The following is a 12,760-nucleotide window of genomic DNA, read 5'->3' on the forward strand; positions in this document are numbered from 1 at the left end:
AAGAGCGCACTCTGTGTTAAAGCTGTTTATATTAAGTCATAACAGAAGTCTATTATCTTTAACAAATGCATCAGTGTTACAACTCTTGAACACTGACTTTTGTCCTGTCGGCTGGCAGAGGTTCAAATCCGAAGTGTTTTGCATGCAGATTTTTACTTAAAATATGCTCTCAAGATATTTCTTTCCTCCGATTTTATTAGGTTCAATAAAAACTTGAAAATCACATTTAAAACGTTAACAGAATTCTCATGTTCTTCCTCTTGGCCATGAATGCAGCGTCATGAGTAATTTCCACCCTTCTCCCTGCTTTCCGGGAGTGGAAACCCTGAGTGGAATAATCGGTAGCCAAGAGTTTCAAACCAGTTTTGAGACTGAATGAATCATTCTTTCTTCCAAAGTCCTTATTAACATGTTATATGACTTGATCTCTTATCTCTGACAGATTGCTTTATATAGTACAAAGAATGAAAAGAATTCCTGTTGTCCAAGGTCTGTTCTCCTACACATTAAACAAATCTAGGATTGTTTTATTTTTTCATAAAGCAGATCATAGGGTTGACTTCTTCCCTTCCTCTCCCCTCCCTTCCTTCCTCCCTGTTTTCCTTTCGCATTTCGTTCCTTTCTTCCGTCTTGTTTTCCTTCCTTCTTACCTTTTTCTTTCTTTCTTTCTTTCTTTTTTTTTTTTTGGTGCTGGGGATCGAACTCACTACCTCACGCTTACAAGGCAGGCGCTTGTGCCACTGAGCTAAATCCCGGCCCTTTTCCTTTTTTGCCACATCAGTGTATTAGCCTTGATCTGCCTGGATGGGTATTGTGTGAGCATAAAGTAACTGTTCCTTGTTACTTTGTCATTTCTCCTGTGTAGTTATTAATGAAGTATGGCAAGAAGAAACAATCGGGCGTCTGCTGCAGCTCATAGACCTTCCACTTCTTGACTCCTTACTCAGACAGAAGGAAGTTGTATCTAAAGTTCCTCAGCCCCAGAGGCAGCCTGACGTGATCAACAGCAGTAACTACCTGGATCGCGGGATTCTCAAGGCCTATAGTGACTCTCAGTATGTACAGATACACACAGTAATTTCAGTGTGTGTAGGTAGATAATAAATGATGGTTCTCGGGGCTGGGGATTTAGCTCAGCGGCATAAGTACCTGCCTTACAAGCAGGCAGTCGTGAGTTCGATCCCTGGTACCGATAAAAACGAAAAAGACCAAAAAAAAAAAAAAATGATGGTTCTAAGATCATCATCTCTGGAATTCTGTGTGTGAGATCAGTCAGTTGATGTTAACTGAGTGATGTTAGCAGAGTGAACAAAATTGTTAGTCCAAATGAGGAAAAAAGATTTAAATTTCATTGTCTTTCATATTTCAAATTCACCTGGGTTTCACATATAACTTCTTTGGACATCAAGTGAAGAAAATTATTGTTATTTTATTTACTTATTTTTTGGTGGTGCAAGGGATCTTGGAGACAGAAACTCAATAAGTTCCTAAATTGCCCAGGGTGGGCTTGAGTTTGCGATCCTCCTGCCTTGGCCTCCCAGAGTGTTGGGATCACAGGCAGACTCATTTTCATAATGTTCTATTTTTTGTTGTTGTTGTTAAAATGTAGGCTGACTAGTTTCTCAAGATTCCTTAAAGAGACATGCAACAAAATGAATAGATTTGACAAATTCTTGGAATCCTTTGACAACACATACTTTTATACTTTTTAAAAATGCCTGTTTTATAATGTAATCCCAGCACTCAGGAGACTGAGGCAGGAAGATCACCATGAGTTTGAAACCTGCTTGGGCTACATAGTGAGTTCAAGACCTGTCTCAAACAATCTGAAAAATATAGCAAGACACTCTTTAAAAAATAATCTTTTATTTTTTGTGATATTGTGATTGAACCCAAGGCCTTGCATGTGCTATGCAAGTGCTCCATCACTGAGCTACCTCCTTGTCCTTTTGATTTCATTTTGAGATAGCATCTCCCCAAGTTGCCCAGGTAGGCCTCAAGCTTGGAATCCTATCTCGGCCTCCTGAGTAACTGGAAGTATGTCCGGTACCACCACACCTAGCCATAAATGCGTATTTGCTAATTGGTTTTATTAAAGAAACATAATGAAAGTAATACTCACTTTCAGCTGTTATTCTGAAAATAAATCTTAAGGTTTGAAGACATACCTTTGCTAAGAGAATATTTTTTTTTCTTTAAAAAGTTCTATAAGAATTCCTTAAGAGGGGCCAGGAATATAGCTCAGTGACACGAGCACATGCCTGGCAAATTCGATCCCTAGTACCAAAAAAAAAAAAAAAAAAATGTTCTTTAAGGAAGAGTCCTCATAGCTCTAAAAGTTCTTCTCCTAAGTAAAATTAAAGGTTAAGAGACAGTATTCTGTCCAGTAAAAGAGATGGAAATGTCTGAAAAGAATACAACTTACACTTTTTTACTTGTTAATTCCACACTCCAATAATTATTAATATAAATAGTCAATTGGCTGGGGATTTAGCTTAGCGGCTCAAATGCTTGCCTGGTTAAGTTGAAGGTTCTGAGTTTGATCTCTAGTACCAAACAAACCAAACCAACAAAATAAATCCACACACAAAAAAGTAACTTTATTTTTAAAAGTAACTTCAGTCTGAGGAGGTGGCTCAGTGGTAAAGCTTTTTCCCTCAAGTCCATGAGGCCTTGGATTCCATTCTCAGCCCTGCAAAAGATACCTTAAAATATTATGTAAAAAAGACAACCCCGGGGCTAGAGGTTTAGCTCAGCGGCATAAGCGCCTGCCTTGCAAGCAGGCAGTCAGTGAGTTTGATCCCCGGTACCGATAAAAAGGAAAAAGACAAAAAAAAGAGACAACCCCACATTCTATTGTTAAACTCTGGGGGAAAAAATATAGAAAGCCATCCTACAATAGTTGACATTTCTACAGCTGAGAAGTAACATGTGCAAATATTCTCCAGGGGTGGGGAATTTGGCTCAGTGGCATAAGTGCCTGTCTGGCAAGCACAAGGTGTTGAGTTCAATTCCTGGCACCAAATAAACATAAAAGTTCTATAATCACCTTTATTTTCACAGGAGGAAATAGAATTTGTGCTACAGGTGACCTTAAAGATCATCGATGAACTTCTTTTTTTTTTTTAATCTATGAACTTCTTATAAACGTGGTGAATCTGATAAAGGGAGAAGCAAAGTGACTTGCTTAATTCGCCCATATTAATGACAAAATTAGTTGCTCTCTGACCGTAAAGGACAAGGTTGTTTTTTTTAACTGCATAGATTAACAAACTGAATATTAAGTGCTAGGCATTCTATTTCATAAAATGTAACATTTTTCTGGAGTTCCTCAGGAGACATTCTAATAAACGTGTAATTGAGTGAATTATTTTGAAAGTTCATTTTCCTCTGTTCTGGCCTAATTTAGGGTGAGACACAGTCACACACACAGCCCTGCAGTAATCCACACTGTATCAAGGAAGTGCTGCTTTGGGAGGCAGATCTGAGATCTAGTGCTGATCAGGCATGAGCAAACAGCTTGGAATTTCTGGGTCTCCACTGTAAATGTGAAAAAATAGTTTGAACTTTGGTGTTCTTTACCTCTGTATTGCATGGTTTCTGTTTTTGCAAAAGATGGGTGGGGGAGGGAGGACAATATGAAGCTAATTTTTGAAAATTTTGTAAAACATGATTTAGCAATATATTTTAAAAGTCGTACATGTCTCCCAGTGTGCAGAAATTATCCTAGTAGCAAGCTTGAACTGGCTTGTGAGAGCAGGTTCTGGGTGTGTATTCTCATGCCTTGCTTTTAAGATCGCTCTTCCCTGTTCCCCCACAGAGACGACGAGTGGCTGTCTGCTGCTATTGACTGCCTGGAGTACCTTCCCGACCCGATGGTGGTGGCCATAAGCAGAGGCTTCCCCGAGCAGCCCGGAAGGACAGACCTGGTGAAGGAGCTCCTGTTCGATGCCATTGGCAAGTACTACAGCAGCAGGGAGCCGCTCCTGAATCACTTATGTGACGTTCATAATGGGATTGCAGAACTCTTAGGTAAGTAAGATATTGCTGGATACTCGATTTGTATCTTTTGTAGGAGGATCTCCAGTTCGAGGCTCGCCAGGGCCATTTACAGAGACCTTGTCTCCAAGTAAAAGCCAGGGCCAGGGGTGGGGCTCAGTGCCAGGCCCAGGGTTTAATGCCCAGTATCGAGGGCAGGGAGTTCGTTGACCTCAAAACGAAGTAAAAGAGTGGCACTTGAGCTGGGAGCAGATGTGGATTGGTCCGTGAAAAAAGTATGTTTATTCTGAAACTTGTAGGGCTCATTTGGAAAGAGGCTTTAACAAGCTCTGAAGTTAGGCAGGACTCATGGTGGCTGTAAGAGAACGCTGCTCTCAGGTACCGGAGGCTTAGCTGTGGAGCGGGAGTCTCCTCTTAGGAGGAACCACCACTCCCCCGTTAGCCTTTTTAAAATGGGGACAGACCCCTCTGCCTTGTCTTCCTGCCATGGAGACAGACGGTTCCACGTGCTTTGTTGAAAATAAATTGGAGGTTTCTGAAAATCCCTTCTATTTTTCTTAGGTTGAGTCGCATGTATCAGTGTCATACAAAATGTGTTCCCTCAAAATGGGTTAAATTAATGCAAAACATAGGCTGAGAATTCATTCACAAAGCCAAGAGTTTAATTCACTGCCCTGAGACATTGTATGACAAGGACTTACAGTATTAGTTGCCAATTTTAGAACAGGCTGCTTTTTTGGTGATGGTCATTCATTTTGATTCTCAGTCTTGTTTTTTGTTTTGGAAATAATTTCAGACAAGTATACCGCTTAGCTAAAGCTGTAATTTGAGTTTTGTTTTTTTTAATATAGTCATATTTGGTCAATTAAAAGCAGGTTTTTTTCTTTTGGCTAAAGTAAATGGGAAGACTGAAATAGCGTTAGAAGCTACACAGCTCTTTCTGAAGCTTTTGGATTCCCAAAATAGAGAAGAATTTAGACGACTCCTGTATTTCATGGCTGTTGCAGCACACCCTTCGGAATTTAAGTTACAGAAAGAAGTAAGTCTTGGGCCAGGCAAGGTGGTGCATGCCTGTAATCCCACCACTCTGGAGGCTGAGGCAGGAGGATTACCACAGGATCGACGCCAGCCTGGCCTACATTGTGATTTTAAAGCCAGCGTGAACTACATAGTCTGTCTAAAAAACAGAAAGTTTATTGTTTAGATGTTTGTTGTAGTCACCATCTTTAATATTTATCCTGTGTGTCAGATCAGTCGGTCACCAGCAGCAAGTGTGCTGAAATGGATAGTAGTTATTAATTGCCAGGTGTGGTAGTGCACACCTACAATCCCAGTACTCTGGGAGGCTGAGGCAGGAGGATGGTAAGTTCAATCCTGGCATGGGCGGTTCAGTAAGTTGGCAAGAACCTGTCTCAATTAAAAAATGGGCTGGGCATGTAGCTCAGTGTAAAGGCCCTGTATTTAGTGCAAAAAAATAAAGACGGTTTATTAGTTAGTATTCTTGGGATATTAAACATAGTCTTTTAAAAGTGCCATGATGTGTGTGTTACTTTTGTAGAGTGACAATCGAATGGTTGTGAAAAGGATATTCTCTAAAGCTATTGTTGACAATAAAAACTTATCCAAAGGCAAAACTGATCTTCTAGTACTCTTTTTAATGGATCATCAGAAAGATGTTTTTAAGGTAAAATTCTGACTACTTAAATCGATCATTTATGTATCCACTAAAATATCTTTGAATAATGTCCTCTGTTTCTTCTTTTTCTTAAGATTCCCGGAACCCTACATAAAATTGTTAGTGTTAAGCTGATGGCAATACAAGAAGGAAAAGACCCAAATAAAGACACAGGTAATCTGAGAATCATGATCTCCTGAAGATAAATTCCTATGGTTTATTTGAAATTATTTGCTATAAATAGTTAACTTAAACTAAATTTCAGAGTTATCCAGTCTTTAGGAGAGACAGCCTCCTGTTTCAGAAAAGCAACTTGAGCCAGGTGTGGTGGTACATACCTATAATACCAACACTTGGGAGGCTGAGTGAGGCAGGATTCCTGCAAGTTTGAGGCCAGCTTGGGCTACCTAGCGAGTTCAAGACTATCCTGAAGTCTATCGGAAGACCTTGTCTCAAAAAACAAACAAAAAAAAGCAACTTGACCAGGTTCAGTTAATGCTTATCTTTTTCAGAGAAATGGGAAACATAAATATAAAACTACTGTGACACTTAATTTTTACAGTTAAATCTGAGGAACGGGAAAGGTAGTAAAGGGGAGGGAAATTTAAAATGAATTAAGCTGTGTTATATGCATGCGCTGCTCCCTATGATGAATGTAATCATTATAAACTGCAAATATAAACTAATAGCTGGGTGTGGTGGCATATGCCCATAGTCCCAGCACTTGGGAGCTGAAGCAGGAGGATCACCAAGAGTTCAAGGCCAGCCTGGACTATATAGTATGAGACTCTGTCTTAAAAAAGCAGTGTTACCAATAAAAGTAAAACTTCAAAAGAATGAGGAACTTTGTCACTAACTGAACTTTTCGCTTTTAACCATAAGGTTATATTTACTGCCAGAGAATTGATCCAAGTGACTATTCCAGCAGCATACAGAAGAAAACCAAAGATGAACTGTTGAATTTACTAAAAGCTATTGATGAAGATTCCAAACTATCTGCCAAAGAAAAGAAGAAACTGCTAAGTCAGTTCTATAAGTGTCATCCAAATGTCTTTAATGAGTATTTTGGAGACTGACTTTCTATTGTCTGTATATAAGTTGTGTATTTTAAGAATAAATTATGTATCCTAAAGATCCAATCACATTTGTAAGTTTTGAAGTTCTAAAAATGAAACTGTACTTAATAAAACTTTTTTTTAAATAAAACTTCTTGTGTCAGAAACTGAATTGTAGTAAAATATAGTGTATTGCCATGGAGTACTAATCTCTTAGGTGGGTTGATTGTTATAGTTTTTATAGGGCTCCACATTATGGGGATTTAGATGATTTAACATGTAATATTTATATAAGGTATTTACCAGTAGGGTGGTCTACAGTTACGTATTAATAGGGGTATGATTTGTAATTTTAGAGGTATTCCTTAAAAGAGGCAAGATAGAAATTTAAGCAATGAATAAATTTACCACAAATTACAGACCATCAGAAAGCAGGCAGGGGCTGGGGATTTAGCTCAGTGGCATAAGTACCTGCCTTGCAAGCAGGCAGTCGTGAGTTCGATTCCTGGTACTGATAAAAACAAAAAAGACCAAAAAAAAAAAAAAAAGAAAGAAAGCAGGCCATCCTAATGCTTATGAAAACTTCAAACATATACCAAACATATTTCAAACATATACCAAAACCTGTTCTGTACCCATCAACCAATTTGAACCATTGCTAATTGATAGCCAATCTTGTTTCATCTGTATCCCTGCCCATTCCATGGGTCCACCCAGTAAACTTTAGACATAATACTTCATGTTTAAAATTTCAGATGTGTAACCAAAAGAGAACATTAAAAACAACTACAAGAATGGTGGCCTATGACTGTAATCCCAGCACTCAGGAGGCTGAGGCAGGCAGACAGCGCAAGTTCCAGGCCAGTCTGGGCTACACAGGGAGTTCAAGGCCAGCCTGAACTATATAGGGAGACCTTGTCTCGACCAAAAACAAAATCCTAACTATCATATTGTCACTTATAAGTCCTATAATTCCTAAATATCAAGTGTGCAGTTTTCAAAATTTCTGATGATCTCATTTTTTTTATTATTTTGAGACAGGGTTCCCATATGCAGTTTAGGCTGGCTTTGGGCTCATTTTGTAGCCCAGGCTGGTCTTGATCTTCCTGCCTCAGCCTCCTGAGTACTGGATTACCAACACCATGCCCAGCTTATTCAAATAGGGATCCAAACGGCATGGTAGCACACGCACTTGGTAATCCCAGCACTTGGGAGGCTGAGGCAGAAGGATCTTGCAAGTTTGAGACCAGCTTGAACTGCGTAGTGAAACCCTGTCTCAAAAAGACCAAAAAAAAAAAAAAAATCCAAAAAGTGACAATAAATTGCAACTGGTTAATGTGCTTCTTAAATTTCTCAATCTATTGGTACCTTTTTTGTTTTGTTTTGGGGGATAGGGTCTTGCTTTGTAGTTTAGGCTGGCCTTGTACTCACTATGCAGCCTGGACTCACCTTGATCCCAAGAAGATTGTTCTGCCTCAGCCTCCCAAGTGCTAGGATTATAGGCATGCCTCACTATGCGGGTGGTTCTTTCTCCCTTCTCTCTTTTTGATCAAACCTGGTCACTTATCCTTGAGTTTCTCACAGTCTGGATGACTGAATTTAAGCCTAGACTGTCCTTTATCATGTTCCTTTGTGTCCTATATTTCTTGTAAATTGATCCCTAGTTCAAATTTTTAACTTTTTAACTAATGATTATTTCATAACTACTGCCAAGACGTATTTGTATGTAGAAAAACAGTCTAACACAATGTGAAATACAATTTGAAGTTGTTTATCCCTTTTGGTTATACTTTAAGGCTGAATTTTATATTTTCACTTAGATTTTTGATGAGAAGTAGAGAACACTGAAATGACACCAATATGCTGACATCAGTAATTTTTTATTTTCTGATATAACTGATACTGTCTAGTCTTCAAGTGGAAGAAGGTCGAAAGCTAATATCTGTAACATAATAGCTATGATATCAACTCAATAAAACAGGGCAAGTTTTCTTGCATGAAGAACCCAGGGCAGCTTTCTTTACAACAAGGAAAGATAATTCATAGCTTACGTGTGAGAAGCAGTTTTCAGAAACAGGCTTTTAAAACTGGTGAGACAAAGGGCTGGGGATTTAGTGCAAGTGCTTGCCTGCTAAGCTTGAGGTTGTGAGTTCGATTCTTGGTACCGAAAAATGAAAAAGAAAAAACTGATGAGACAAAATACTTGGCAGGGCAGCTCTACTGATTTACAATCTTTATTTTGCACATAATTAAGCATGATTATTTGGCAACCAAAACCCAATACCTTGAGGGGAAGGCAGAACTAACTGTTTAATGATATACATCCTCCTGGAAGAAGCAGCAAACTGACAATTCCATGGAAGACACACTGGCAAGCCACAGTCTGCAGTTAATAAGAATAGAGAAAAATTTTAAGAAAAATTGGTTACAAGAGAATAACAATTAGGAAACTAGAAAAACCAGCAGGAAGCAGAGATGTGAGGAGAGATTTCCCTGCAGCTTAACCTCCAGCAGCTTAACCTCCAAAGCAGCTGTATCCTTTTTCCTAGCCGTATGTAGCCTTAGAGCGAACTCCTTTTGCCTTAAAGTGGTTTGACTTTGTAATCCTTGAACCAAAAATCAAACTGGAATGGGGCTGGGCATGGTGGTGCAGGCCTGTAATCCCAGCACTGGGGAGGCTGAGGCTGGAGGATTGCAGTGAGTTCGAGGCCAGCCTCAGATACAGAGTGACACCCTGTCTCACAAAACAAAAACAAAAATACCAACATACTAGATCATGGTTCAATATGCTTTTCTTATGTAAAAGAAACAGTTCCAAATATGTATCAGATTACAAGTCAATCATTCCAAATCAGAGTGGCTTTAGCACTGTCCATTGCTACAGTGTGACGCTAGCCTGGCCGACTGCCCACTGGAATCATCTGGGAAGCTTTTACTGCTTGTCTGGCCTCACTTCCAATAGACCTTTCAGATGATGGCTTCAGAATCGCTACCCTTCCCATTCTAAAGTAGAGGAAGCTTGAGGAAGCTCTATGGTACATAAGTGTGGACTCCAAAGTGTGAAATGAATATCTGTGCATCTTAACAATTCCAGTTTCAGTTTTTCCTCTGAGAACTTCATTTTTTAAGGAAAAATAATGTAGTAGTTGGTAAGGGGCATGAGGGTGCTTATTATATATATTCAGGCTCCAGTAACACAGGATCTATTTAGTAGTGTTTGAAAACATTAAATCTGGGGGCTGGGGATTTAGCTCAGCAGCATAAGCACCTGCCTTGTAAGCAAGCAGTCGTGAGTTCGATCCCTGGTACCGGTAAAAAGACAAAAAAAAAAAAAAAAGAAAACATTAAATCCACCCAGCAGATTTGTTCCAGTTACTTAAACAAGTTTTGTAAATTACATGTAGATTTATTGCATTCATTTTAGGATGTGCATTATTTATGTTTTTTATGCTGTTTTAAAGTATTTTAAAAAATAAACATGAATCATTTGCCTTTTATCTTTTAAAAATCGAGCACGACTATTTATATTTGTGTAGGTTGCTTTTTTTTTTTTTTTTTCTTTTTTTACTTCTGCAGACTGAAAAGGCAGTTTTCTTGGAGAAGAAACTCAGTCGAGCTTGATGCCACCCACAGCCCCAGAAGTAAGGATAGGAGGCCCCAAAGTGGGTTTAACATGATACTTCGGAAAAATGTTCTTGCTTTCTGGAACTCAGACGAAACAAAAACGCCTTGAGTACTCTTGGTACTTAGGGGACAACGTGCACAGAACGGAGCTCTTAAGGAAACTGTTTAAGAGTCACCCACCAACCCGAGTGCCACTGGGATGCCGCTGGGTAGGTTGTTAGCGCGACTTTTATTAACAGCCAAAATGAGGGGAGAGGAATAAACTTTGTCCAGATACGATGATGGCATATTTTTCAAAATCTGGGCGGGAAACGTTAGAAATGCAATTGCTCCTTTCCTTTTCCTTCCCTTGACTGACTCCGCGCATTCTTTTCCTCATTTTCCTGTGGCGTCGCAGGCAGTCGCCTGTAGTCCAGCTGCCTCTCTGGCTTTCCGTACAAAAACATGGCGCCTCCCTGCCCGCGGCGACGCAGGGCTCCGAGCCACTGCCCAGTGAGCCCCCCTCGATTCGCATCTGGCCACGCCACCCTTTCCGTACGGAAACATGGCGCCGCCCAGTTCACTGAGCCCCTTCGGCCGACAGGGGACTGAGCCGTCTGACCCTCCGTACAACAACATGGCGCTGCCCCAGGTTGGTCAGGTGCGTCTCTAATATCAGTCAGCCCCTTCTCGACGCTGAAGGAGCAGTCACAGTGGCCGCTGCCCACCGAGCCGAGCAGTGAGGACAGCCCTCAGTGGAGCGAGGGATGAGGCGTCCGAAGAGCAGAAGCTAAGCTGGTATCCCCGCCGCGCATCGCTCCCGCCTCCGCCAGGGCTCCCGTCCCGCCTGACTCGCGGCGGGAGCGGCAGGAGGGAGAACCCCGACTCCGCGGCAGGTGAGCGGCGCGCGCGAGGCGCCAGGTCCGAAGCTCGGCTGTTTCTTGGCCATTTCCCGCCCTCGTGATGTCGTGGCCGGACCCTCGTGATGTCGAGGGGAGACGAGGAAGAGGCTGGGACGGCGGGCGGCGTGAGGCCTCCGGGCGCGCCCCGCCGGGTTGCATCACTGGCCCCGGCCCTGCCACTCCCTCCTGGCCCGAACTGTTGTTTACAACGGAATCCAGACCCGGGGGGTGGGAACACGGAGCGCCGGAGGAAGTGATGCTCCGAGTCCCGGCACAGACCCCATTCGGTTGCTGACAGACCTTTCCTTCTCCGGCGAGGGGGTCTCCTGTCTGGGGCTTCGCGGAGGCGCGAGGATCTACTCCCCTGGCACGGTAGGGGCTGATGGTTGTTGAATGAATGAGCGCCCTGAGAGCATTTCGATGGCTCCTGGGTGCACCCTGTAGCCCTTTCATTATAGTTACTTGTGCTGGAAGCTTGTGTGCCGGCCTCTGTAGACACAGTACGCGTTTAATTCCCTCCCCCCGCCCCCCGTGTGAGGGAGGCAGTTCCGTTTTACAGAGGAGAAAACTGAAGTCACAGAAGTAGTAAAGCGCCAGATTAGGACCCCAGACCAGCTCCCAGCACGCCCATGTACAGTGACATCACAGAGATGACACAGGAGTTCATCTCTGGCAATACATACTTAGTATCGGTTTAGAGGCTTCACTGGTACATATGGAGCATATGTGGAAGTGTGCTTAGGCTTGGCTTTTTAAGAAGCTCAAGATCTAGCTGAAAATGCTTTTTTAAAAAGTTAGCTAGGCGTTATGGTGAATACCAGCACGGCGGGGAAACTGAGGCAGGTAGATGGTAAATTGGAGCCCAGCCTGAGCTGTTTTGCGACGTAATGAAATAAAGAAGAGAGGATGTAACAAGGTTCAGAGGCTCCGGATTCGTACCCAGCACCCAGAACAACAAAACAGGCCGTTTACTATCTGACCCAGCCATCTTTCCATCTGTCCACCTGCCGCTTTTCTCATTTCCCCATGCCTTGGCTTCTGCCCTCTCTGGATGAACTGCCCCTCTTTTCCTCTTGTTTTCCCGTCCAGAGATTTTTTTTTTTTTTTTTTTTTGTACCAGGGATCGAACTTTCTTGACCTCACGCTTGCCAGGCAGGCGCTTATGCCGCTGAGTTAAATCCCCGGCCCTAGAAATTTTATAACTGGGTTAAAGTCTCCTTTCAAAGGTCAGCTCAAATGTCATTTTTCTGGGAATGTTTAGAGACTGGCAATTTCCTAATGCTGCTAAGGCTTGAGTTTCATTGTAGTTCCTTACAAGCTTGCTTGTCTCTAATTTAGTCTATGCATTTCATTTTTCTGTCCCTATGTAAAGTTTTATTATAAGTTATTTATTGGTGGTACTGGAGATTGAAATCAGGGCGTTGTGTGTGCTAGGAAAGCACTCTACCACTGAGCTACATCCCCAGCCCTATTATTATTAGGGTTTTTTTGTTTTGTTTTTAAACAGGGTCTTCTTGTGTGCTTCA

General features: G+C 41.7%; 2 protein-coding genes across 6 annotated transcripts in view; both read left to right on the plus strand.

The window, feature by feature from the left end:
* Depdc7 (DEP domain containing 7) overlaps nt 1-6,880 on the plus strand; it is a 34,904-nt gene extending 28,024 nt beyond the window's left edge. For 3 of the 4 annotated variants that reach the window (XM_063227741.1, XM_003463866.5, XM_063227742.1), the window contains 6 exons: nt 866-1,055; nt 3,821-4,032; nt 4,896-5,038; nt 5,558-5,683; nt 5,770-5,848; nt 6,557-6,880. In XM_063227741.1, coding sequence (XP_063083811.1) covers nt 866-1,055; nt 3,821-4,032; nt 4,896-5,038; nt 5,558-5,683; nt 5,770-5,848; nt 6,557-6,750 — 944 coding nt within the window. In that variant the 3' untranslated portion in view covers nt 6,751-6,880. The remainder of the gene's footprint in view (nt 1-865; nt 1,056-3,820; nt 4,033-4,895; nt 5,039-5,557; nt 5,684-5,769; nt 5,849-6,556) is intronic. The other variant, XM_013145969.3, reaches the window with a different exon arrangement.
* A 4,183-nt stretch (nt 6,881-11,063) lies between these two features.
* The window catches only part of Tcp11l1 (t-complex 11 like 1), a 28,613-nt gene continuing 26,916 nt past the window's right edge, over nt 11,064-12,760 (plus strand). The window contains exon 1 of one of the 2 annotated variants that reach the window (XM_003463846.5): nt 11,064-11,228. The gene's annotated coding sequence lies outside the window, so the exon portion shown is untranslated. Of the gene's footprint in view, nt 11,229-11,424; nt 11,607-12,760 lie in introns of those variants that run through there. The other variant, XM_023562439.2, reaches the window with a different exon arrangement.

The sequence above is a fragment of the Cavia porcellus genome, unplaced genomic scaffold (assembly GCF_034190915.1).
Source record: "Cavia porcellus strain 051 isolate PalLab524CR breed Dunkin Hartley unplaced genomic scaffold, mCavPor4.1 scaffold_17, whole genome shotgun sequence".
Lineage (NCBI taxonomy): Eukaryota > Metazoa > Chordata > Mammalia > Rodentia > Caviidae > Cavia > Cavia porcellus.